This window comes from Citrus sinensis, chromosome 2 (assembly GCF_022201045.2).
Source record: "Citrus sinensis cultivar Valencia sweet orange chromosome 2, DVS_A1.0, whole genome shotgun sequence".
Lineage (NCBI taxonomy): Eukaryota > Viridiplantae > Streptophyta > Magnoliopsida > Sapindales > Rutaceae > Citrus > Citrus sinensis.
This window is the reverse complement of record NC_068557.1, coordinates 2,149,869-2,177,545: the sequence shown is the minus strand read 5'-3', so window position 1 is coordinate 2,177,545 and position 27,677 is coordinate 2,149,869. Positions and strand designations below refer to the sequence as shown.

General features: G+C 33.9%; 5 protein-coding genes across 6 annotated transcripts; 1 reads left to right on the top strand and 4 right to left on the bottom strand.

The window, feature by feature from the left end:
* Positions 1 to 687: 687 nt before the first annotated feature.
* On the bottom strand, positions 688 to 2,761 carry LOC102630520 (flavonoid 3'-monooxygenase). Its single transcript, XM_025093635.2, has 2 exons — positions 1,634 to 2,761; positions 688 to 1,520 (listed from the first exon to the last, which is right to left on the bottom strand). Exons 1-2 carry the CDS (start codon positions 2,600 to 2,602, stop codon positions 888 to 890), a joined length of 1,602 nt encoding a protein of 533 aa, XP_024949403.1. The 5' UTR covers positions 2,603 to 2,761; the 3' UTR covers positions 688 to 887.
* Positions 2,762 to 5,766: 3,005 nt separating this feature from the next.
* Positions 5,767 to 7,698, bottom strand: LOC112496318 (flavonoid 3'-monooxygenase CYP75B137-like). The gene is made up of 2 exons (XM_025093634.2): positions 6,617 to 7,698; positions 5,767 to 6,511 (listed from the first exon to the last, which is right to left on the bottom strand). Exons 1-2 carry the CDS (start codon positions 7,583 to 7,585, stop codon positions 5,879 to 5,881), a joined length of 1,602 nt encoding a protein of 533 aa, XP_024949402.2. The 5' UTR covers positions 7,586 to 7,698; the 3' UTR covers positions 5,767 to 5,878.
* A 2,691-nt stretch (positions 7,699 to 10,389) lies between these two features.
* LOC102623620 (G2/mitotic-specific cyclin S13-7) lies at positions 10,390 to 13,357 on the top strand. 2 transcript variants are annotated; one of them, XM_052435118.1, is made up of 8 exons: positions 10,390 to 10,534; positions 11,232 to 11,392; positions 11,509 to 11,766; positions 11,864 to 11,989; positions 12,065 to 12,313; positions 12,437 to 12,484; positions 12,678 to 12,859; positions 13,049 to 13,357. In XM_052435118.1, exons 1-8 carry the CDS (start codon positions 10,498 to 10,500, stop codon positions 13,185 to 13,187), a joined length of 1,200 nt encoding a protein of 399 aa, XP_052291078.1. In that variant the 5' UTR covers positions 10,390 to 10,497; the 3' UTR covers positions 13,188 to 13,357. The 2 variants fall into 2 exon arrangements, with proteins under 2 accessions (XP_052291078.1, XP_006493656.1); XM_006493593.4 differs by having other exon boundaries at positions 12,437 to 12,598; positions 13,049 to 13,353.
* Positions 13,358 to 15,928: 2,571 nt separating this feature from the next.
* LOC102623138 (hypothetical protein) lies at positions 15,929 to 25,450 on the bottom strand. Its single transcript, XM_025093642.2, has 18 exons — positions 25,313 to 25,450; positions 25,120 to 25,216; positions 24,960 to 25,034; positions 24,817 to 24,869; positions 24,666 to 24,699; positions 24,084 to 24,174; positions 23,581 to 23,678; positions 22,796 to 22,870; positions 22,392 to 22,483; positions 20,924 to 21,053; positions 20,285 to 20,374; positions 19,893 to 19,958; positions 19,160 to 19,251; positions 18,153 to 18,218; positions 17,982 to 18,048; positions 16,993 to 17,081; positions 16,719 to 16,845; positions 15,929 to 16,332 (listed from the first exon to the last, which is right to left on the bottom strand). Exons 1-18 carry the CDS (start codon positions 25,372 to 25,374, stop codon positions 16,267 to 16,269), a joined length of 1,470 nt encoding a protein of 489 aa, XP_024949410.1. The 5' UTR covers positions 25,375 to 25,450; the 3' UTR covers positions 15,929 to 16,266.
* An 84-nt stretch (positions 25,451 to 25,534) lies between these two features.
* On the bottom strand, positions 25,535 to 26,133 carry LOC102622647 (histone H3.2). Its single transcript, XM_006493590.4, has one exon. It carries the CDS (start codon positions 26,039 to 26,041, stop codon positions 25,631 to 25,633), a length of 411 nt encoding a protein of 136 aa, XP_006493653.1. The 5' UTR covers positions 26,042 to 26,133; the 3' UTR covers positions 25,535 to 25,630.
* Positions 26,134 to 27,677: the final 1,544 nt, after the last annotated feature.

The window sequence follows — 27,677 nt, the reverse complement described above, 5'->3', positions numbered from 1 at the left end:
ATTCTCGCACAGGAATGAGTTACAAATTAATGTGTTGTAAAAGTTTTGTTATAAAAGAATTTTGTTCTTACAAGATTTCTTGAGACTAAAAATAAAGGGTTAGTTATGGAATTAGGTTTCAGGTGATTTTAGCATATGATGCAATTTAGTAACAAATAATTTTATAAATTTTAAAATCCATCGCATAACAAATATATTGAAATATTCGTTGAAAATTCTATTATCATTCAATTTATATTGTAACACAATTAAACTCAACCGAATTTGTTATAGAAAATTGACTTAACATTAATAGAGAAAAATAAAAACTCTAATCTTTTTGCTACCGATAGAATACAGCGGCAAATTCAGCAACTAAACATGTGAAATTTCTTCCTTCAATATTGTTCCCTGTTGCTTCTTCACCTTTAACAACAGAGACCTTGTTTCCATACTGTTCAACAGCAGAATTCATAATATTTTTAAACCATAAGAAAATTTTCTTTGTTCACTTTTCAATATATATTGAATGGTATCGTCTTTTGATAAACATATATATATATATTTTATAATATCAATACGTAATATTATTTAGAGATACAAAATAGTGTAATTTATGACAAATGGGTGTACAATGTATGATATAAATTGTGTTAAATATGTATGAAGCGGGTTATTGAACGTGTATAAATTTAGACTCTCATAAAATTTTAAAATGTAATATTTATAAATTGTAATTCAAACATAATTATTACAAAGTAGCTCCAAATACAAGCATGACGACAGATTATGCCGTTGAAAAAAAAAAAAAAGCAACGGAGGACTCTTATTTGAAATATTTTATTACGATTGAACTTAAAATAACATACAAATCTTCGGAAATTAACAAAATCATCACAACCATTGTCTTAATGGTAGAGCTCTGAATTGGATAGTCTTGGTGTTGGAATAGCAACCAATGGCTCTTTTTTCTTAATGACAATCCCAAATTTTTCTGATAAGTTTAGCTTTGTGCCAGTTGGCAATTCCCACTCGAATGAGTGCAATAAGGAAGCCAGAACAAACATCAGCATCCTCTCAGCTAGAGCAATCCCAGCACACATTCTTCTACCAGAACCAAATGGCAAGTACTGAAAATTGTTACCTGAGTAATCGAACTTACTCGCGATACCGTCATCTAGAAACCTCTCGGGTCGAAATTGTAAGGGATTATCCCAAAGTTTAGGGTCCCTGTGGATTGCCCGAACATTCAACATAATAGTTGTATCTTTGGGAATGTTATAGCCACCGATGTTGCTACTCTCGCTTGCCCTACGTGGTAGTAATAAAGGCACTGCAGGATGCAGACGAAATGTTTCCTTCACCACAGCATCTAAATACATTAATCTAGACAGGTGAAATTCTTCAACACAACTGTCCATGCCCACAACTTGAGCTAATTCTTCCTGAACTTTCTTCATTACTTGTGGATGCTGCATCAACTCTGCCATTGTCCATTCCACCATCGTAGTTGTGGTGTCGGTTCCAGACGTAATTATATCCTGTCCAAAAGGTGACAATAAAATTCTAATTAAAAAAAAAAGGTTGAAAATATCACTCATGCAAATATACAACTGTGCTTGTATAACTGTTCGTGGCTAGTTGCTTAACATACCGCGAGTACGGCCTTGAATTGGTTCATGCTAATTGAGGAAGCACTGTCATCATTTTCTTGAAGCTCCAATAGTAACTGCAAGAAGTTCTTGTTCCTTGATCCTTCAAAATTTTTCCCCGCTCTTTCTTCACCTTCAACAGTTAACTCCTTGTTTCTATGCTGTTCAACAGTAGAATTTATAACATTATCAAGCCAGAGTGAAATCTTCTTTGCTCTCCTCTCTATACCTTGTATGTCGAGCCATGAAAGCATTGGAAAGACATCCGAAATATTCGGTGTTCCCGCAAGCACCATGAGTTCTGCCAGCTTAAATTTTAGCCCAGCCCTAAGATTAGTGGTCCCTTTCTCTTTTAATTCAAGCGCTTCACCCCACAGCATGTTCTGTATAGCACATACCAATGTTGAAAACGACAATTCACCAATGTCAATGGGCTTGCCAATTTTGTTGTCGTTGTTATACAAATCCCTGATAGTATTTTTAACCTCTTGTTTTCTTAGAGCATAACAAGCATCAAGGCTTTCGTTATTCATCATCTTGCCCACAAAAAATTTGCGCAACTTTCTCCATTCGGGACCGTAATTGGACCATGCAATATCATTGCCACCATAGGAGACCACTAGTGCAGCCTTCGGTGGGTCACGGTTCGCGAATGTTGTATCTTGATCACGAACCACTTGTCTAATTAGGGAAGGTGAGCTCACCACTACACATAATTTATTTCCAAGCCAAAGCTTGAAGATCGGACCATAAACTCCGGATAATTCCGTGAATTTCTTGTGCAAGTCAGTAGTTCCAAGAAATGGGAGGTATCCGAATACAGGCAAGCCGCGAGGTCCTGGTGGCAGTGTAGCATTTGCTTTCCTTGATTTTTTCACATTCCATGCGAAGTAAACCACGGCAAGCACAGAAACTAAACAAGTGATAATTGCAGTCTCATTGCTGCTGGCATCATCGACCCGCAAAGCCATGTTCGATTATTTAGTTTTAGTGTTTCAGAATGAATTTTAACGAAATATCTGATGAGGGGATAATTTGTAATGGCATAGCTGGCACCCGTTAATCTTATAAATAGATGTAGAAAGGGTTCTAACGGCCAGCATTTTGTAATGAAATACATAAAATCTATACCACAGACGTATAAGTCAACCTATAAATCTTTACCACAGATGTATAAATCACCTCAAACATCTAGATTAATGCATAGACAAATTTTTCTACATTATTCAGTCGGCAAAACCACAGATTTTTTATATTAATAAGTTTGTCGAGTGAAATGTCAGAGATATTTTCAATAGAGATGTATCAATCAACCTAGAAATTATTTCCCTTTATATATAGTAGGCAATTTCTAATCACCTCAAACATTTAGATTAACGTAGAGACAAAATTTTCTACAGTATGCAGACGGCAAAACCATAGATTTTTTTATATTAACAAGTTTGTCGAGTGAAATATCAGAGATATTTTCAATAGAGATATCCACCCAACATGCACATAATAACTTTGAGCTCCGCCAATAACACCCTTCATCACCACCAACTGATCAGCTGATACAACGATGAATATTTTGCATGGATCTAATTATTATCTGGATTTTAGAGCATGCTTGGGGCTTCAACCCTCAATATCGTACACACTGCAATATATAGAGAAAACAATAGCTATGTGTGTTTGATGAACGTTCCCTTAATTGTGAATTTTTAATAATTAATAATTTCTATAATTTTATTTTTAAATCAAAATTATTTGATTATTAAAAGTTTAACTAACAAATATATTATATTAAAATTAAGTTAAATACCGCAACTAAACAAGTGATAATTGCGGTCTCGTTGATGTATTCAATTTCGTTTTGTTTTACTGTTTCAGAAACTATAATGATCAGGGGATAATTAATAATAGCAGTGGCACACCTAATCTTGTTTATTAATCGTTTAAATGTAGATGGGCTACAAACTATAATGATGTGGCTTGATGTCCTCGTTGTCACTGTCTATGAAGGAAATGTATTTCTTACTTGCCTGTCCATTCAAATATCAAATTGACGCCCCGAAAGAAACGCTGTTTTTAACTTCAAATGGAAACAGCCCAATTTTCATTTTCTTGACTTTTATCTTGATTCCCCAAAAAAAATAATAAAAAAAAATGTGAAAGTGAAATCACTAGCCTTCTATCGTCACACACTAGCACTGGAAGCCAGCTAGCTAGTGGCGCCTGCTCAATCGAATCGCCCACAAAACGAAAGAAACGTTGTCGTTTTTAACTTCAAATGGAAACAGCCAAATGCAGCCAGAAAGTGTTTTAATTGGGATAAATTTTCATTTTCTTGACTTTTGTATGTTATTAATTATCGTATTAATTTGGACAAAGAATGATAGCCATTAGTGCAAATTTCAAATGCGTTAAAATAGTTTAAGCCGATTGTCTCCACCTCATAAGTAAGGTGTCACGTCTTAATTTGACGTGAAACCACCACCAACTAATAATATTTTAATATATCTTAATTTATTAAAAGTCAAAAAATAGAATTTCTCTTATAATATTCTCTAATTAAACTCATTTTTGTTACTAACCTCATTAACCTTAATCATTTTTAAGTGAAAATTTTAATTTAAGGTGGAAGGCTGTTCCCGCTGATAAACAGAGTACATATTGTAAAAAATGCTTCAGTCGGGGCCAGGGGTGGATCTACGTTCAGAATGCGTGGGCAATTGAACCCACTAAAAGTTAAATTTATTTAATTTCGTGTTAGTTTTTAGGAAAAATTACCTTTGACTGGGGGTGATCTTGTAAATAAGTTTTGATGTTGGGGTTGATTTTAATTATGAATCATTATTTTTCGTTATGGTATTACCCCCTCTAAATTAATTTTCTATATCCACCGATTGTGACCGAGTATTAAAATATGTTTTATCTAACCAAATTTATATGTAAATTAGAAGAAGGAAGAAGATACAAATAGGATTATGATGTATAGATGAATTAATTAGTTAATTGTGTTGCTGATCTAATTGTCTGTTGCATTTTTTTTTTTTTTTTGCCTCCTCCAAATATCTTTCTCATTTCTATGTCAGTTTCTCTTTTATTATATATTCGAATATTTAATCGGGGTCTATAAATATTCATTAAAAAAAAAAAACTCATTTCCTTCAATAATTGTTCGTGGAAGTAGAAACTGATCCGTGAACTACCAATGTTAAAACTTAAAATATGTGATAGGTTATCAAGGTTCATTTATGTTGCAACACCGGTACATTGCTTTCACTATTGCAATGTGCTTGAAGATACTTTTATTTTCTACACCTCCATTAAATAAATAAATAAAATTTGTTAAATTGATGGAGTAGTTTTTAAGTAATTTTCTTTAGCTGGCCACCTAAATAAGAAACTTGAAAGATCAAGATAGGCTAAAAATTTATTTGAGTTTCATCCACCTACCTATCTTTTTAAATAAAAAAAATAACAAATAAAACACATGTAGGATTATGATATATTAATGAATAAAATAAACATTAATTAATTAGTTTTTTATTTATTTTTAAAAGTTAGGAGGTGTACAAATTTTGAGATTATTGATTTTTTTTTATACAATATCAATATATAATATTATTTAGAAATATAAAATAGTGTAATTTATGACAAAATGGTGTACAATGTACAATGTACAATGTAAATTATGTTAAATATGTATTAAACGAGTTATTGGGTTATGTCGTATTAAGTGACATAGTTACCTAATCATTAAATGGGTTTTTCGGTCACCCAGTTATTTTCCGTGTCAAGTTTAAGTTTTAATATTTTGACACGATTATTAAATGGGTCATATTTGAGTCAAATTAAATTTAACACAATAAAAAAATGACATAACGCGAAAACAATCAGGTAACTCTTTTTACTAGCTCTAGAAATATCTCCTCTTTAAACTCGTAGAATAGACCAAAAAATTAGGAGGTATAAAAGTTTCATCTATACTTTAATAGAATTTTGAATCCTAAAACTTTTAGGAAATTTTTTATTGAACGTGTATAGATTTAGACTCTCATAAAATTTTAAAATGTAAATATTTATAAATTGTAATTCAAAAATTATTTCAAAGTAGCTCCAAACACAAGCATGATGACAGATTATGCCGTTGAAAAAAAAATTAGCAACGGAGGACTTTTATTGAAATATTTTATTACGATTGAACTTGAAATAACATACAAATCTTCCGATACTCACAAAATCATCACAATCATTTTGTCTTAATGGTAGAGCTCTGAATTGGATAGTCTTGGTGTTGGAATAGCAACCAAAGGCTCTTTTTTCTTAATGACAATCCCAAATTTTTCAGATAAGTTTAGCTTTGTGCCAGCTGGCAATTCCCACTCAAATGAGTGCAATAACGAAGCCAGAACAAACATCAGCATCCTCTCAGCTAGAGGAATCCCAGCACACATCCTTCTACCAGAACCAAATGGCAAGTACTGAAAATTGTTACCTGAGTAATCGAACTTACTCTCGACACCAACATTCAGAAACCTCTCGGGTCGAAATTCTAAGGGATTATCCCAAAGTTGAGGGTCCCTGTGGATAGCCCAAACATTCAACATAAGAGTTGTATCTTTGGGAATGGTATAGCCACCAATGCTGCCACTCTCACTTGCTCTGCGTGGTACTAATAAAGGCAATGCAGGATGCAGACGAAACGATTCTTTCACCACAGCATCTAAATATTTCAATTTAGGCAAATGAAATTCTTCAACACAACTGTCCATGCCCACAACTTGAGCTAATTCTTCCTGAACTTTCTTCATGACTTGTGGATGCTGCATCAACTCTGCCATTGTCCATTCCACCATCGTAGTTGTGGTGTCGGTTCCACCCGTAATTATATCCTGTTCAAAAGATTACAATAAAACTTTAATTTAAAAAATTAAAAAAAGTTGAAAAGCGTCACTCATGCAAATATACAACTGTTCGTGGCTAGTTGCTTAACATACCGCGAGCACGCCCTTAAATTGGTTCATGCTAATTGAGGAAGAACCGTCTTCATTTTCTTGAAGCTCCAATAGTAACTGCAAGAAGTTCTTGTTCCTTGATCCTTCAAAATTTTCCCCTGCTCTTTCTTTACCTTCAACATTAAAGTCCTTGCTTCTATACTTTTCAACAGTAGAATTTATAATATTTTCAAACCAGAGTGAAATCTTCTTTGCTCTCCTCTCTATACCTTGTATGTCGAGCCATGAAAGCATTGGAAAGATATCCGAAATATTCGGTGTTCCCAGTAGCACCATGAGTTCTGCAAGCTTAAATTTTAGCTCAACCCCAAGAATAGTGGTCCCTTTCTCTTTTAATTCAAGCGCTTCACCCCACAGCATGTTCTGCATAGCACATACCAGTGTTGAAATCGACAATTCACCAATGTCAATGGGCTTGCAAATTTTGTTGTTGTTGTTATACAAATCCCTGATAGTATTTTTAACCTCTTGTTTTCTTAGAGCATAACAAGCATCAAGGCTTGCGTTACTCATCATCTTGCCCACAAAAAATTTGCGCAACTTTCTCCATTCGGGACCGTAATTGGACCATGCAATATCATTGCCACCAAAGGTGGCCACTAGTCCAGCGATCGGCGGGTCACGGTATGCGAATGTTGTATCTTGATCACGAACCACTTGTTTAACTAGGGAAGGTGAGCTCACCACTACACATAATTTATTTCCGAGCCAGAGCTTGAAGATCGGACCATAAACTCCGGATAATTCCGTGAATTTCTTGTGCAAGTCAGTAGTTCCGAGAAATGGGAGGTATCCGACTACAGGCAAGCCGCGAGGTCCTGGTGGAAGTTTAGCATTTGCTTTCCTTGATTTTTTCACATTCCATGCGAAGTAAACCACGGCAAGCACAGAAACTAAACAAGTGATAATTGCACTCTCATTGCTTCTGGCATCATTGACCCGCAAACCCATATTCGATTATTTAGTTTTAGTGTTTCAGAATGAATTTTAACGAAATATCTGATGAGGGGATAATTTGTAATGGCATAACTGGCCATAAATAGATGTAGATAGGGTCCCAACGGCCAGCATTTGATAATGAAATACATAAAATATATACCATGGACGTATCAATCAACCTATAAATCTATACCACAGATGACAAAATCATAGATTTTTTTTGTATTAATAAGTTTGTCGAGTGTAATGTCAGAGATATTTTTAATAGAGATGTCCACGAAATGTCAGAGATATTTTCGTTTAAATGTGGATGGGCTACGATTCTACGAATGGCCAGCATTTGTTATCAGAGACGTTCAATTATCGTTTAAATCTGTGCCACACGTGAAAATTGATTCAAAAGAAAAGAGAGGAGGGGAGGTGGGCTAGTGAACGCCTCTAACTTCGGTACGATCTCTACAAGATATTTGTTAAAGATTAATTTGGCAGAAAACAAATTATATGTACAAAACAAAAAGAATTGAATTCTAATGTCAAAAAAGTCGTAAAAGTGAATGTTGAGTAATGACACATTCCGAATTATTAAGTTTGAAGTGATAGTAGCATGTGGTGCAATCTAGAAACAAATAATTTTACAAATTTTTAAATTGATTGTATAATAAATAAAGTGTAATGATATAGTCATTAATTTTTATATAAATTTATTTTTTATAAATTTACGTGGCATGATAAAATTGGTTGAATTAAATGTCATTTGGCCCACATAATTTATTTTTATTATTTTATATTTTTATTCAATTAATGAATTAACGCCACGTCAGTTTGTATAAAATAAATTTATATAAAAATTTATAGTTGTATCATCACTCATAAATAAATGCCAGTTCAACACGTCAGATAAAAATATTAAAATATTCTTTGAAAATTCTATTATTATTCAATTTAAATAGTAGCGCAATTAAACTCAAACTTTTGATGTGGAGGTTTAAGAACCGGTCGATTTGATTCAATTTTTTTCATATCATAAAACAAGCATTTTTAACAACTTGTTTTCGTAGACCATAATAAGGCCTAGGAAAATTAAGGTCGTAGGCTAAAAAATATAAGTTATACTTTTTTATAATTACCATTAAAATTATATTAAAAAATTATTTTAAGCTTCTCCTTCCTGTATTATGAGATGCAACGTTTTTATTAGATTTCAGGTATCAATTTTTAATTTTTTTGAATAATTATGCATGATAATAGAATAAGCTATGACATATATAACTTTTTTTATGGGTAATTTTTAAAAACCTCTCCTGAGGTTTGGGTTTGTTGCAAGTAGATGGCGAGAATCTATTTATTTGTAAAAAACTCCCTACCGTCAGTTAATTTTAACATTGACCGTTAGTTGACTGTATAAAGACAATATTACCCTTAACAACAGTTTGTAGACTGACGTAACTAAAAAAAAAAACTAAAATTATTGGCGCGAAAAGCACAAATCCTATTTTTTGACAATTTTATCCTTGTAAATTCCAAAGATTTACAATATCATAGGTAAAGATTATGACTATTTCATTTTCAAGTTTTTAATTTTATCTTTCTTGTAGGAACTTTAAGGAAATATCAATAATTTAAAGAGGATTTTTCAAGTTTTTAATTTTATCTTTCTTGTAGGAACTTTAAGGAAATATCAATAATTTAAAGAGGGTAAAATAGCCAATAATTTTAGTTTTTTTTTTAGTTATGTCAGTCTACAAACTATTGTTAAGGGTAATATTGTCTTTGCACAGTCAACTAACGGTCAATGTTAAAATTAACTGACGGTATGGGATTTTTTACAAATAAATAGATTCTCGCCATCTACTTGCAACAAGTCCAAACCTCAGGGGAGGTTTTTAAAAATTACCCCTTTTTTATTAATATTTTTATTATTTATAAAATGAAGGGCCTTTTTGATAAATAAAATGGGGCCTTATTAGTAACAGGAGGAACGTAATTTTTGGGTGGGGCCCTGTTCGATTATTTAGTGTTTCAGAATGAATTTTAGCAAAATATGGCGGAGGGATACCCGAGCTTGTGATGGCATTCGCACACCTAAGTTATATTATTAACCGTATAAAATAAAAATATTAGATATTATATGTAAGTTAGATATTATATCAGGGAGCTATGCAGGTGATGAGGCCTATATTATATATTTTTAAACTAATGACAAATTAAGAAGAGTAAGGTACATTGTTATTAATTCCTAATTAAATTATTATTATAGAAATATCCATAATTATCATTAATTAATTACTTTGGGACAGCATGTAGTGATTATTTATTTAACAATTTATTTTTTCAATACAGTGCGCTGACCATGTACTATATTTGTATTTCGAAATGAAAATAAAAATAAATTCCACAAAATGATATCGAACCGATCCTAAAAAACAGTATTTTAAAAAAGATAAAAAGGAATTCAATCAATAAAAAATTACAAATAGTTAAAAATTCTGAAGATCAAAATTACACAAAAGATAACAAAACTTCTCAACACCCAATCATGCCTCTTCACAGTTCTAATTCTGAAATTTGAAGATTATGTTTTTATAAATTATTGTTATAGTTTGGAATTGAATATCAAACTTGCCCAAAAAAAAAAAACTTGATTGCTTGAATAACTATCACTATTCACTAAAGTGGATTGGGCGGGCTAACTGGGCTGGGGGCCCATGGCTGGTTAAAAGCGATATTAGCCGTGTGATTATTTTGGCAAGCACTCATCAAACGGCGGCGATTCGAAAATTGAAAATATGACCGTTAGTTTTTTTTTTTCAAAAGGCTAAGTTGTTTTAATTCATTAACAAGCCATCATCTTAAGTTAAAAACCCTCATTCTTTACCAGACTTAGCAGAGTAACAGTGTGTGGAAATTGTGACCAAGAATTGAAAATGGAAGCCAATGCTGTTATTGCAAGGCAACCCAAAGGTTAATTAATTTCTTCTCCTAGTCTCAATTTATTTTCTTCATTAATTACTTGTGCGTCCCCTCCTCCTTTAATGGGTATGATTTTTCTCTTTTGATTCTTTAATGGTACCCAAAGGCATTATTTTTGCTTGATACTATATTTGTTTGGATTTTATGGGTAAGTGATTCGTTATATTTTGATTCAGTTTAGGGATTTTACTTTTCATTAATGGGCATTGATGTGTTTCTGGGTACTATTTCTTTTTGATCCCCAGTTGTTTTGTTTTATTAAATGATGGTTGATAATATTTTCGTCTGCTTTTGTTTGCTTTAGCGTGTATCATTCATTAGGGTTCTAGGGGTTTATTGCTTGTTCTAATATCAATTTTCATTCTCTCTCTCAGTGTAAATTTTTTTACGTAGATTTTATTAAAAAAATTGATTTTTTAATTATTGCTTGTTTAATTCCAAAGATTTGGGTATTGTTCTTAAGATTATCATCCTGTTTCTTTTTTAAATGATTCTTTGTTCGTCAATTTCCAAATTATGGAAGTTTCTCTGAATTCTGACATTTACTAGAGCATCTGGGATTATTTTGATCACATTATGTTTCTAAAACCAGATTATATCTTTTTCTTTGCATTTTTTTTTCTTAGGTCTCATTTCAGTGGAATGTTGTTTAAAAATCTTCTCTTTTTATTTTGTTTTTGCCTTCTAGGAAGAGGAAAGATGAAGAATGAGCCAGCACAAGGTCAGAATCGACGAGTTCTTTGTGATATTGGCAATATGGAGACGCTTCCAGTTGTGGAGGGGAAGATCTCTCGCCCCATGACAAGGAGTTTTTGTGCACAACTGCAAGCAGCAGCAGACAAGAACAAGGTAGTAATATGCAGCTATTTATAGTTATATTAAACTTTTTTATCTTTAGAATCTTGGTAATTGGAGGCATTAATAATTGGACCATTTTATGGACCGGATGCTTTTTTTTTTTGCAGCTCGTAGTGGTTGATGATATTGTAGCTGCAGCCACCAAAAAAGGTAGAATTGTAAAGAAGCCAGCAGAACCTCAAAAAAAGGCATCTGAAATTGCCAACAATGACTTAGTTGTGATAAGCTCTGATGAAGAAGAGAACGTTAAAGAAGTAGAAGCTAAAAACGAAAAAATTAAACCTGTTGGGGAGCAGAGCTCAAAGGAAAGGTCCCTGAGGAGGAATGACAGGACATTCACTTCAGTTCTCACTGCTAGAAGCAAGGTGGTTTTGATGATGTTCTTCTTGGGTTATTTTGTTGATTATGAAGATTCTTCAATAAGATATTTATCTTTGTCTTTTCCAAATTTATTTGTATTAGGCTGCTTGTGGAATCACTGACAAGCCAAAGGATTTGATAGTAAACATTGATGCACCAGATGTTAATGACGATTTGGCAGTTGTTGAATATGTTGATGATATCTACATGTTCTACAAGCTCACAGAAGTAATGTTCCTTTTATACTTTTCACTCTCAGCAGTAGTTCCGGCCTCTTTCTTATAATGGGAAACTTTTATGCAGGAAGAGGGTCGAGTGCACGATTACATGGTCTCACAGGCAAATATCAATGCTAAGATGAGAACTATCCTTGTTGACTGGCTGATAGAAGTTCATAACAAGTTTAAACTAATGCCTGAAACCCTGTATCTTACTGTAAACATACTCGATCGCTATCTTTCCATGAAAACTGTGAACAGGAGGGAGCTTCAGCTAGTTGGCATTAGCTCAATGCTCATTGCATGCAAGTATGAAGAAATATGGGCTCCACAGGTATCTTTCAAAATTTCTTTTGTTTCTACTAGTTCTTTTCTCTTCCTTCTTTTGTTTCTTTAAGTTGTTTCTACTAGTTTCAAAGTATTTAGAAATTCTCATTGATTGGCTTTGATTTTGCAGGTTAATGACTTCATTTGCATATCAGACTATGCTTACATTGGATCACAGGTACTTGTCATGGAGAAAGCAATTTTGGAGAAATTGGGGTGGTATTTAACAGTTCCTACGCCTTATGTGTTCCTAGTTCGATATGTCAAGGCTTCTGTCTCACCTGATCAGGAGGTGCTGCAAATATCTTGGTCTTGTTTTGATTATAGTGCAATAACTCAAACTAAATGATTGACATTTCTGTCCAACATAGATGGAGAATCTGGTATTTTTCCTAGCCGAACTAGGTATCAGCCATTATCCCACTGTCATTTGTTACTGCCCGTCCATGCTTGCTGCCGCATCTGTATACGCTGCACATTGCACCCTTAACAAGAGCCCTCTTTGGACTGAGACTTTGAAGCACCACACAGGCTACAGTGAAGAGCAACTAAAGTAATGTCCCCTTTCCATTATTATCTGTAATTCTTCTTACTGTAGTATCCTTTATATTTGGTTACTGATTTCTGGTGTTAAGTGGCGCATATCAGTAAGCTCATGTAGCATGGTATTTGCTCATGGCTCTAATTTGTAACTGAGACAAGTGATATGCTCTAACTTCACATGTTATATTCCATGTAACAGGGATTGTGCAAAGCTCTTGGTAAGCTTTCACTTGGCAGCTGCGGAAAGTGAGCAAAAGCTAGGAGTTTATAAAAAATTCTCAAGTCACAAACGAGGCGCTGTAGCTCTTCTCAATCCTGCTGAATATCTTATGACCTAATCAACATATAATAGAGGAAGTCAATGTGTATCCAGATGATTTTGTAATTGGATGCTCCGGTTGTGGTTGTAAATTCTTAATTGACTGAAGCAAATGCACAATGAATATTGAAAACCTATCAAGTGAATGCAAGAAGTTTTGCTCTTCAGTTTTCTATCTTCCCTTTACTTTCTTAGAGCTTATTTGTTCTTTCTTTACAGCTGACATAAGTTTTCATTCTTAAAGCAGCAATCACTGTCTTTTAACTGAGATAAAGCTAATTAATATCATCAAACAAGGAAATAAAGAATAGAGTTAAACAATTTACAGTTGCCAGTCAATAAATTAGGAGTTTGTCATTAGCAGATACTCAACATACTTTACTACAAGGCAGAGGACATTGTTTCACTCTGGTTTCAGCTCTATTTTCAATTGCCCTAAGCAGTGCTTGTGCTCCTAAAACTGACATGGATCGACAAAATCTACAACCAGTAATTCTCCAAAAAATGTGGTAAACCTTCTAGTGTAAGCTCAATCCAAGATTCAGGTACTTATAAATATTTAGTTTCCTTTCTGCCTGTATATTTTGGAAACCATAGGATCACTTCTCCAGCTTCTTCATTGTTCCATTCCAGCATTGAATCACTGGTGCACTGTTGCTTTTGGGTTACCTCCAACAAAGATGAATTCTGCAACCAACAGAAATGCAGTCACAAAAGTTTAGGCTATCACTTTTCTTTAATGTCTTGTCTTTAACTCTCTTTTAGGTGTCAATGATCCTTCTTTCTGCATAAATTTCATAGCATAACCAATAGATAATGTTCATCATTAAATAAAAGAATAAATCACTTATATCAATTGGAACTCAACATTTATTACCGCATGCAACTACGTTTTTGTTAAACAAGTATGCCTTTTGTGTATTGTTATGATGGCACTTGGTCATTAGTGAAATCTGAACGGCAGTTTTTCTGAAGGAGGTTCAAAAATGCCATATCTGCTATCGTGGAAGAAATATTATCAAAGCAGATGCTACAAAACCACAAACCTTTGTTCTAACTACGATGGTACTGTTGAAAGGATGGCTGACACATGCAGTAACACCTTCTGATAGTGGAACAAATCTATTTTGCTTCTTGTGTTTTTTTATCTCAGAAAGGGTCTGTATATCCTCACTGGAAGGATACAAGCAACAAGAAAAATGTGAACACAGACGCTGTCAAAGAGAGACAAAGACTCAAAGCACCTGCTCGCTGATACTCCTCAATAAGAAAAAGAACTTCAAGACTGGGGAGCATTTGAAAACATGAGCAAAACACAGGAAATTATATACATATGACATTTCTTATCTATCCTCTTTTTCTGGGTGTTCTTGTTTATGCAGGATCATGGCGATATCAATCCTATCAATCCCTAGAAAGCCTTATTTCCACATAAAGTAAGTTAGCCATTTCAGGTAGTTTCTTACTTCTAGTCCACAAGGCTGAGAGAGCTGGAGCCCGGGTAGAAGTCTAAAAGATGAATGCCATGGTCAGATGATGATCCCACCACATAAATCTGCATGAGAAGACATCAAAGTCATATTTGACTGAAGGAAGACACTCAAGCATGTTTTCCAGCGGACAAGAGGTCTGAGATGAGCTTTAAATAAAATCAGGTAATAAATTCTCTACATGGAGGCATTACACTAATTAGTTGCCACATATAATATCTTTGAAAATTATATGCTCAACAGCCATGTGATACACATGCCCACACCATAGCATAAACATGTTACCAGTGAAAAAGATGATATCAACGATAAATTACTTACAGAATTTGTTGATAACCACGATGGTTTTCGCAATTGGATGGATTGTTGGAAGGTTCCTAATTACTCCAAAGGGACAAGGAAGTAGTTACACAAGCATTAAACAAGATGCCCATGGTTCTAGCAAAATTGTGGTAATTCTGAACGTTCAAATTCTACTTGCAGCCAAGCCAGAGGAGCCGGCGGAAGACAATGAATGTGGGTAACTCGAGAATTGTAAACATCAAAGGCACCAGACCTGCACATGGAAAATGAGGAAAGCAAGAAGATTTAATCAGAAGCATTTGACAGAAACATATCATCTCAAATTTATCATTTATAAACAAATAAGTCATCCCAAAAATGGAGCAACATAAATGTAGGAGAGATCTAAAAGGCAAAGGAAAGCTTCCTCTTCAGGGTCCTTGGTAGGAAGGATTAGAGAGAGAGAGTAATTTGCATTCTCATCAACTTCACTTTCCACATGGACAAAATGATTCCACTCACTCATTACCATTCTCGACATTCAATCAAACTATACACTCCTCCCCTCTTCTCTGTTCCAGCCCCTAATATCTCTCTCATACCAGGTAAATAGATTAAATTTTATTTTTCCTTAACATGCACTTTTCAGGGTTTTCAGATACAGATTCTTGCGCGGAACTATAGCATTTTTCCATTAGTGATTCCAACAGACAATCACCTCTCTCTCTCTTTCTTTTTTTTTTTTTTAAATTTTTACCCCTCATAAATCATAATGACACTATATTTTTTCGGTTTACTCTTTATTCCCTCCAAAATCATTTCTTCTAAACTTGCCTCTTTAATGCTTTTTTAGTACATAGGGCCAAAAAACATTTCCGAATTTTGTGAACCCGGTTTGGACCGGAGAATAAATTTTCATTTGAATAGATGGCAAATAAAATCCAGATTCCGCATTACGGTCCATGGGTGTACTAGTTAAAACAAATCAACTCATTCAAGATCGTGTTCTTACCTGCATTTATGGTTAACGCGTACTTAAGTTTGTCATTAGCATACTTAAAAGTTACTTGACAACACAGCAAGAGGCCATTGTTTCACTCTAATTTCAGCTCTATTTACAATTTGTAACTCTTAAGCAGCGCTTGGTCTCCTAAAACTGATAACATCCATAACCAGCAGCTCCAAACTATTAAGCTATGTTGTTGTTTGGTTGCCTCCAAAATAATGGTAAACCGTTTTGAGATTCAAGTGCTTCTGCAGTTAGTTTCTAGACTTCTAGTAAGCTGTTTATTTTGGGAAATATAGGATCTATGCTCTCCAGCTTCTTCATTGCTCTAGCATTGAATCACTGGTGCACTGTTGTTTCTGGGATACGACCAGCAAAGATGAATTCTGCAAACAAAATATTAAAGAAAAGTGATATGTTCATGCTTGAAACAGAAGCCTAAACTTTTGTTCAAAGACCCATTATCGTGAAAACAATCTTTCTGTAGAAATTTCATAGCATAACCCTAACGATAATATTCATCGTCAAACAGAAGGGTAAATTACTCATATCGTTTGGAGCTTGACATTCACTACCACATGCAACAATATTTTTGCTAAGCAAGTATAAAGTGAGCAAGCCTTTTTCTGTATTGTTATGGTGTGCTTGGCCACTAGTGAAATCTAAATGGCAGTTCATAAAATTTTAAGGAAGTTGCGTAAGGAGTTCAACAATGGCATTTCTGTTATCCTGGACGAAATATTATCAAAGTAGATTCTACAAAACCACAAACCTTTGTTCCAGCCACGATGGTATTATTGAGAGGATGAGTGACACATGCAGTAACACCTTCTGATAGTGGAACAAATCTATTTTCCTTCTTGAGCTTTGTTCTCTCAGAAAGGCTCTCTATATCCTCACTAGAAAGAAGGATACAAGCAATAAGAAAAATGAGAACATTTTTTTTCTGGGTATTCTTATCCATGCAGGATTAAAATCAGGTCGTCAATCCCTGGGAAGTATTTTTGCCACATAACATAAGTTAGCTATTTGACATAGTTTCTTACTTGTAGTCCACGTGGCTGGGAGAGCTGGAGCCTGGGAAGAAGTCTAAAAGATGAATGCCATGGTCAGATGATGATCCAACCGCATAGATCTGCATTCGAAGGCAACAAAGTTATAATTGGTTGAAGGGAGGTGCCGAAGCACATTTTCCAGTGGAATTATAAAAATGGCTAGAATTGTAAATTTTTGACGAAACCTAAAGCGAGAAAACTTTGGAATATGACTTGCCTTCAAACACGAAAGGCAAAATTACAAAACTAAGTTTCCAACCAAAGTGTACAATTAATGAAAAAATTGTTTCCATGCTTCACCTCAAATTGGCAAGAGAAATGCTGTTCTTCTAGTTAAAAATGCTTTATTAATAAAGAAATTAAACTGACTCTTTCCCACATGAGAAAATAGCGGTGACGATGAGCAGAGTCAAGATGACTAAATAGGCTTTCAAAGCCCAGCTTGAAATGAAAAGAAAGATTAGACCTCAAGAGGGCATAAAGTTGAGATCAGATAACATGTATGTGATAAAAATGAGCAAGCTCAGCACAAAAAGACATGATCAGATATCAAGTCATTTGAACTTGAAATTGAGGTGAAGTGATGTACATTTATAATAGTTTATGGTATGCCAGTTATATAGATATATCAAAATCTATAGCGTTCAATTTCATGCTTGATTTCAATACAAACAAAAAAGAGATTTGAGCTGAGCTTAAATAAAAATCAGCTAATAACCAGAAATGAGTATTTCATTCTCTTCATGGAGACATTACACTAGTTACTTACCAATGACGAGAAATGTTAAGATATGCAATGTCCTATAAAATCTTTGTAATTAAGCTTGAAGCTAACCATACTTCTTTGCAAATTACTTCTTTGCAAATTCTGTGCTCAACCACCATGTAAAACACATGCCCATACCATACATAAACATATCCCCAGAGGAAAAGGTAAATCAATGATAATAATCATTAATAAAATAAAATAAAAAACTTACAGAATTTGTTGACAACCATGATGGCTTTCGCAAGTGTAATTGATCAGCTGAATTGTTGGAATCACTCCTAATTACTCCAAAAAGACGAGGACAGTAATTACACAATTATTAAAGTTGCCAATGATTACAGAAAAAATATGGCAATCCTAAACATTATTGAATTCTACTTACAACCAAGCTGGAGGTGGGCAATGAACATGGCTAACTCGAGAATTGTAAACATCCAAAACGCCAGACCTGCATCACATGGAAAATAAGTAAGGGAGATTTTAATTAAAATGAAGCATATGAATTATGATAGAAACATATCATCTCATATTATCATTTGCTAACAACTTAAGTCAACCACTGTGATAAATCTAATTATATAAATAAGAAACAAGCAGAACCTTTGATAAACATGTCAAACATTGAAAGTTAATCATAACTTTCATAGGGCAAAATTTAAGACTTGTACATATGAACAATCAAATTTTGAAACATCACGAAGTTAGAGTATTGCATGATTATACTGGCTATGAAAAAGAGACGGTATAAGATAATGCCAATTTGTCTCTCCACCTTTATCACTGGCATGACATAGTCAAAATGTTAGATTACGAAGAATGTCGAAGTTGTCAGCAAGTGTTTCAAGAGTTTGAAAAAACAGTTCAAAACAAGAACTAAATGTGTGCCTGATTGCTAAATAAGTCAGAAATGCTTGACACGCCAACAAAAAATTATGAATAATTTCCTAGTTCGATATTCTCCAGCCACAGGGAGCAATCAATTTTTACCATCCTCTATAGCTCATTCTGGATCAACATGTTCTTTTATGTTTCAACAAGCTGAAGAAAAAGAGAATTCTAAAACCTCAGAATTGCAGAAAGATTCTAGCAAATATATGATTTCTTGTTGGGTAGCATTAACCTCTACAATTCACTAATTCAGGTAGTCTTTTATAACGTACTTTGATTTCCAAATCCTAGTAGTGAGTCAGCCTGTAGCAATACATTGTCTTTTAATTGTATAATTCATTGTAAATGATGTGTTGAATTTTAAAACTGCTAAGAAAATTACGTGTTAATTTAGCAAAGCATGATGCAGTGTTAAGATATGAACAAATGTGTTCAGAATACATACATACATACATACACATATATATAAGTCAAAGAAAACACATTCATTTCACAACTTACCAGCCATCATCAAGGTGGAATGCCAATTGGTATGAGCAAGATGGATCAAGATCAATTGAGTGTATTTCCTGTGAAACAATTTTTGATTGTGCCTGTGCAATAAACACTAATAATGGATTATTCACAATTCAGAAACAACAAAAAGCGCCTTTCACATTTGAAAAGTTTTCAGCATTAATTTCTATACAATAACCCAACTCTCTATCATTAATAACTATGTCAACATTTTTATTTTGATAAGAAAAGAGAAAATATATACTAAGTAAAATCATTTGCAAAACAGCATACATAGATGTATAAAAATATTTGTATATAGAAAATTACTCTCGAATAAAATTTATATGGATTAGCTTTGTAAGGAAATGCCAATTGGCTTCCCTCTAAGTCCTTCATCATTTTATTGTAAAACAAAATACATCTTGTAATAAGTAAAGCCATTACAAAACTCCATATTTCTAGTCTCAATTACATTATTGTTAACATTAATTTTTCAGATTAGAGAAAAAATAAATCTAGGATTCTCAAACTTTCCAAAAATGTATGTTCTAAGTTACATTTCTGAAGTCTGATCCTGCCATAAAGCTAATGAGGTGGTGATTTCTTTGCCCTAATAATAGGCAGAATGGGAACAGCAGGAATACTTAGTTTATTAACACCTCGCTGCCATCCACAATAGTAAACTTGATGAAAATAATTGAAGACAGCATCAGAACGTTTGTGCATAGTTACATACCTTCAAAGTCCCAATTTTTTCCAGCATTGATGCTAACTTCAGAGATGTTAGAGGTAAATGACATACCTGAAGAAGCGGGGGGGGAAGGAGAGAGAGAGAGATCAATTATGCAAAACAACCATATTATCAACTACATAAGATACATTAACCCAAATGCTTATCAAAATATCATTGACTAATCTGTCACAGGCACACCAATAAAGCTAACCATGAAACAATTTGTAACAAGAAAGTTTAGACATCAGTGCTAGTGCTCATGGGATCAATAAGCAAATATTCACAATATGATTGTCCTTATTTTTGTGGTAACTGCTGGCAGTTGTTTCGCGTCTTCATTTGAATTATCACATTGCAAGATAAAGGAAAAAGATACATCTATAAACACCACCAACCTCCTTATGATTATGAAAAGGAGCAGATGTTCTTCCACCACGAAGATCCCACAAATAAATGCTCCCATGCTTACCAGCAGCAAAAATAATCTGAAGTAAATGAACTTTTGTAATTAGGGCTCCAGGAAAGTGATGGATGATATTAGAAGAAAGAACTTGAAGTATACTTAAACACTAGAGAGTAAAATCCAACTGCCTAATTCATTATTGTTATTGTAGTTTGAAAAAGCTGACCTAAGAATCACTATGTTGATAGGACCATGGCATGGCATATATATAAGCCTGCCATATTAAATAAAACAAGGTGCCGTTCCTTTTTGACCTTATGGTTTATGGTTTGCACTCTTTCAATTGGCAATTTTCATCCCAGAAATGGCATAGCACTTTTAATGCAAGCTTGAGCAATCCATTTGTAAACTATAAAATAGGCACACTCATCTAAAGACTGACTGCAATTTATTGAAAAACTGTTACATAAGGTGGCTCTGAAATGTCGCACACATGAAAGATGGGACAACATCTTAATGCAACAAAATTTTACATTCACAATTGCGAAAAAAATCAAAGTTTGCACATTTTTAGAAACAAACAAGTGATATTTACAATAAATAAAAGAATATTTGGATTCAATAAATTAACCTGATTTTCAGCATGTAATTGAATGCTATTAAGAGTGCCATGGGAACCAGTCGAAAGCTCAAGACTTGGAAGAACACCAACTCTTCTATCCCATATATTTACTACACCATGTGTATCGGAAGCAATTAACCTACAAAAATCGATCATCGAGTGGGAAAATAATTATTGTCAACAAGCCAAAATAGCAAAAAGCTTGTTGCATAGGCACATCTCGTCACCTCCCATTATCCTCAGTCATTGACTTTAGTTCAAAAATGTTAGGGCAGAAGATCAATAAGAATCCTATTTCTCATAATGAAAGGATTAGATAAGTACACTAAAACCAGACAGTAGTTATATGACATGAATGGGTCAGTTAAATTGAAAGCTGAAATCACCAAAGGCTACACGGGGAAAGACGAGCTTAATATAACCTCCATATGAAATGATTTCATTAGGACTTTTAAATATTCAAAAGTGATAAATGATTATTCGGTGATGCAATGGTCTACAATGTTTTATGAGCTCATCTATATTAGAGGAGGGGAGAGAGAAGGAGGATTGGGGGAAACAGAAGTACACATTTAATGTTTCTATAAATCATTACATGTCACCTTCCTCATCTTTTAGATTAGAAATTCAGAGACTCTAATCCTATTTGCTCAATTTATCAAAATGGCAGCCAAGTAATAGCCATGTACCTCACTCACATCATTATAGATATATTCAAAATTATCAATAAGGGTATCACACTATATGGTGCCCAGCATAAACAATTTTGGAGGAAAACTGGAAATGAACTTTTAAAAATAGTGGTTTTTCCTTTGGTTCCCTGCCCTGCATAAAATATCATGGTTAATGCATGATAAATAAATCAATAAGCACAAAAATGAAACCTCAGCATCAATTCTACCAAAATAAAAAGTCATCCAGTGTTGTCATTTGAGGCCATCAGCTCAGTATTAATGTTTAACAGGATTTTCCTCACTCCCTTAGAGATAATAAACACATAATTGCTATAGCAGTTCTTGATATGTTTAACTCCGATCATATTGTACACATTTCTTTGCATAATGTTATCAGCATTTCTCTCCTACAAATCTGCATGGTCCTCCTAGGATCATTCATGCAGAAAACATATTGCAGGCCAAACAGTTGATAACCCTAACCAAAAAGGCTTTAACTTTATTCAATACTTATAAAATATCTGGGAAATGGTTCATTCTTTGTTACTAAGCTTTACACAATAGAGGACGACAAGGGGTTTTCCTCCATTTGGTAACAGTTATTTAACCCAAGGGATAGTTTTTCCACCATTAATCACTGCAATCTCTAGCAACTAGTGTACATTCTGGTATAAATTTACCACCTAGGTACCACCTTCGGTGCCAACAGTTTATTTAACAAATACAATCATATGCACCTTAAATGAGTAGTCCATTCATTGAATGAATTTGGTATTTCTAACAAAGGTCAACCATTTTAGTACCTTGATGTATTAACTGCACTAAAAGCAAGATCAGATAGACCTTTCTGGACATCAGACCCAACAACAGTGACAGAACGTCTTGTTTTTAAGACCTACATCAAGGTAAAAAATAAAAATAAAAAAACCTGTCATCATGATAGTTGAAAATTCAGGACCATGTTCTAGAAGAATAACTCAACTTAATTTTCAATGAAAAATAAAATGTTTATTGTCAAATACTTTTTGGAAACATTCTTTATTAAGGAACAGGCATATGCTATTAGTGATAAGGAAGCTGGAGAGGGAGTTTATAGAAATTCAAGTGGAAAATGAGGTCATTAGCAATGATTTGTAGAAGAAAACTACTAACTATTACTTCCAATATACTAGTAAAGCCAGATAAGAAGATGGAAAAGTCAACTTACTTCGACTGGTTCGTCTGATATATAACCAATGTCATAGATGCTTACTACATTACTTCTTGTAGAAGCACAAGCAACCTGAATAAACGAATAAAATGAAAATATGTTTAGATCAGAAATTCACTATGAAAACTTATTTTAAATAAGGACAGCAAATTAGCGATCCCACAAGCAAATGCGTCAGAAAATTTTAAAAGATTTCTAAACTAGAAGTAAATGACATATTTAGTAGCATAATTAATGGTAAAGAAAGAGAACAAGTTTTCACCCTGACACAAAAATATTCCAAATAGAATGATTGAGCAGGTAAGAAATTATGTTTTCTACATCTCTAAAAATGACAAAATTGTAGAAGCAAATGACATATTTTGGACCGCAAATTAGTGATCCCACAAGCAAATGCGTCAGAAAATTTTAAAAGGTTTCTAAAGTAGAAGCAAATGACATATTAAGTAGCATAATTAATGGTAAAGAAACAGAACAAGTTTTCACCCTGACACAAGAATGACAAAATTGAACTACAATGCACATTGCATAACCAAATTTAATATAGTTAGAACTGGAATAAACACAAGTAACCATAAATTTTTAGACATATACATATAAACTTTATCTGACTGAGAGAACTAATTAGAAAAATTTTAGTGCAATGAAGACTTTTATGTTGCATTCTAGAACAAAAATTTGGTAAATTTCTACATGATTATCTATCTATAATTATCCCCAGCTCAAACAAATGAATCAGCATAATAATCTAAATATACAGCGAGTACACATGTAAGCTGAACCTCATCTTGATTAGCCAGATTCCATCTAACAGCATCAAGTTGTTGAGGCAAAGGAATGTGCAGTAAGTGTTTACTCTGGTCTTCCTTCAAGCCCACTCCTAACAAAACAATAAACAAAATTAGAATAGAAATAATGTAATACTGAAAATTTAGAACCACTCAAGTACTGAGATGCATAGAATCCACCAACTGAATAAAATTTGTACTTATTTCAAAACGTGTGTTAGATAAACCATTTTACTAGAACTTTCTACTCTACTCTTCAGTCACAGGAAAATGGAGTCAGCTATACAATTGGTCTCCAAACTCGAGCTCGCTTCTCCTTCACTAACTAGAGTTTGAGATGTGGGGTGCATAGTAATGCTACTTTTCTATTAGAAATAGCTATATTTCTTTCTTTAGAACTTCCTTGCTGCAGTTTGACTCAGTTACAGTTATTCTAGTTCTAGTCCATATAGTTTTCCTAGTCGTAGTTTTGCTAAGTTAAGAGTTAAGGTACTAACCTGGTAAAGTTCCATTACATTGGTAATATAGAGATTCAAAGTCATGCACCGTTAAGCACCCAGATCTCGTAGCAGAAACCAAGTAAATCCCCTGAAGAAATATTGCAACAACTAAAGTAAAAGCCAAGCTTCAAAGCGAAGACCAAAACCAAAATGTATTTGTCAGCACAACCAGTTAAAAGAAAAAGATAAGGCTAAAAGTTCAAAGAAATTAAGTAACATTCCACAATGTTTCTCCAAACAAAGTCCACATTCAATAAAAAAGGAAGGCTGAAAGTTCCAAGGAATTGACCATATAAGTTCAAACACTGTTTTCCTTCTAAAATAAAGAATTACAGGATATCTTTAAACATTGTTTCAAGATTATTGAAAATGTAATAATATCTCGAAAGAACCTTTGATGGACCAATTGTAGGTGATGGAAGAACCATATCAATATAAAACCAAATAAAAAAGATACCAATGAAAAAGACATAAACACATTACAAACAACCACGAAACACGACAGCCACAGGCATTTTTAGCAGGAAGTTGTCAATTTCAGAAATTATAGTTCTACAGACAACAAATTTGACACTTCACCTTGCAGTCAAAGTCCAGTGCAGAGATGCCTGGTCTGAGTACACAAAAAAAAAAAAAAAACACATAACCATAATCACTACATTTTAATCATCTAATCACACTCAAAGCTCAACAACAAGAAAAGACAACACAAAGAGAAGGCAATACCCACTTTCCAAATGACCGTCGGTGATCAATCATTGCAACATCACCAGCCCGACTTCTCTGTAAAATCTAAAAATTCAACCCAACTGCATGCGCAAAATGAAAAAGGCTGCCAATTAACCAAACAAAAATGGGAAACAGAAGCAATACCTGACTATTGACAATGCCTTCGTGGGTCGGACACAGCACTCTATCAACATGATACAAATGGGGAAATGCCCCAATCTTTCCGTAACATAAAAATAAAAATAAATAAACGACTTAAAACCCAAAATCGAAACTAATGAAAAGACAAAAGTAATTAGATCACCTGAGAATAGGACTGCATAAGCAAAGCAGACAAGTCATGTCGGTACTTGGACTCAAATCTGCCGTTCAATTCAACCACACTCCTCTTCCAACGATTGCTTTTCATTAAAAAAAATAAATAAATAAAACTTTGAATTAAAGAATAATGGATACTGCAGTTAAATATTCTTAAGAGTTATATTTTTTTTTTAAACCTTGAATTGCATCGTTTAGGGTTTTCAGGTACAGATTCGCGAGAAACTAAGTATTTTTCCATTAGAGTGACAACAGATAGTTTACCCGCTCACTACTCCCGCCAGAATCATTTCTGCTATCGTACGCTTGGGCACATTGCGAATTATAAACTAGGCGGATTGTTACGAACCCGGTTTGGACCGGAAATCAAAATTGGACCGAAAAATTAGCCAAACAAGAGATTAAGCAGAGCAACATTTTTTTTCCATTTCAATTGATAGCAAATAAAATCGAGATTCAACATTACAGTCCAAAGATTTACAATCATAAGAACTCAATTAAGCTCTCTCGCCTCTAATTCTCCTAGCGAGCTGAATATCCTTGGGCATAATAGTAACTCTCTTGGCATGAATGGCGCAGAGGTTAGTATCTTCAAAGAGACCGACTAGATAAGCCTCGGCAGCTTCTTGAAGAGCCGCGACGGCGCTGCTTTGGAACCTCAGATCGGTCTTAAAGTCCTGAGCGATTTCCCTAACGAGTCTTTGGAACGGAAGCTTCCTGATCAAAAGCTCAGTGCTCTTCTGGTACTTCCTGATCTCTCTCAGAGCAACGGTTCCTGGCCTGAAACGGTGAGGCTTCTTCACTCCTCCCGTCGCCGGAGCCGACTTACGAGCCGCCTTTGTTGCAAGCTGCTTGCGTGGCGCCTTTCCTCCGGTTGATTTCCTAGCGGTTTGCTTTGTGCGGGCCATTTGTGAGAGTAGAAGACGAAAATGAGTGTTTGTTTCTTGAGAAAGTGAAACAAAATTTTAGAGTTGCTGAAGATAAATTTGTGAACAAAGGTGAGGAAGTGGCAGTACTTATAGGGAAAATTATTTTTGGAGGAGGGAAGTTCGAAAATTTTGTGTTACTTTGAGAGATTTGAATGTGTGCATTTGGACCGTAGATTTGACAGTGATCAATGGTGAATATTTCGAGAGTGTATGCTGATTTGTCAATCCATGTGAAATTGAAAGTGACCAATGGAATTGGTTTATGAATGGCATAATTTTGATCGTTTGATTGGCTTAAAATACTTTAAATATCGACGGTTCGGAGTCCTTGGAGAGCAGGATCTCGGATCACGATCCTTGTGCTCTTGTAACCATTAGGATTTTCTTTTTTTGGCGCTAAAAAGCAGGATTGGGGAAAACTTTAAAAACCATTTTATCATTGGAACTTAGTCTAAAATTTTCCTTTAATTAGTTTAATTAAATTACAAAAATTAGTTTAATTACTTTAAAAACCCATTAGAGTTCAAATTTCTACAAGTCGGGGGGCGGAAAAAAAAAAGATTACAATTCCTTGTTTCTTTATTTCGTAATAAATGAGAATAAATTTTGTTTTAATTACATAAATTTTCAAGTTATCTGTGTTCCATCTTAATTGTAGTCACATAGATTCCGAACTATACTTAGTCTAGGCTTCGAGGCTATTATCATAAGATTAGTATTCTGCATCTAACATACTTGTGTGATACTCTAATAACTCTTGTTTAAAAATTGCTTAGGAAGCTCTAAGCTTCTCAACTAGTTAAACTAAGATGCTTGCAAAAAAATTAGAGAAAATAGTGAGCAATTAAGCCAAAGAGAACATTTTCTTTTCACAAGTATGTGTACAAGAGAGTTTTGAGAGTTTGCTTTGAGTTGCTTACTAGCTTGCTTGCTTGTTGCCCGAAAAAAATGACAAGAATCCATGGGCCTTTAATGTAGTCGAAGAGTCTTTACAATTACAATGATGAGAGTAAGGATTCGGACCCCTATAAAAATATTATGAATGTTAGTTTCAATCATTTTTTAATATCAAATAATTAAATGAAGACAATCTCTCTGTTACGAAATGTGAGAGAAGTAAATACTTTAAATATTAGAGAGGACTTAAAAAATTTAGAAGTACTTCTGATGATTAATGTAAACGCCATGAAAAGATTTCAGTTATATAATCTTATTATAAATATCAATTATAATATCTGATAAAATATTAATAACAACCTTGTATATAACATAATTAAAAAAATAAAAATATAAAATGACGAGTGCCAAGCCTATTTGAGGTTAGCCTAGAACTTTCCGTATCTAGAGATTTCTGAGAGCCTATTAAATTTATACATCTACTAAGCTTTATTGATTTCTTTGTACAAGGCCTAGAGGATCCACATTCTACCACTCTGTAATTAGTGAGTACTTACAAGTGAAGAGAAAGTGCTAAAGATTATTGGAGATAAAACTTTCTGTAAAATCAAGTTATCACATCTTGGTTTGTGCACTTTACCTCTTTGCCACGGAATTTTGAGCGGTCTGCGACACTATGCTATTATATAGTCTTGATAAATATTGTTTCTGATAATAT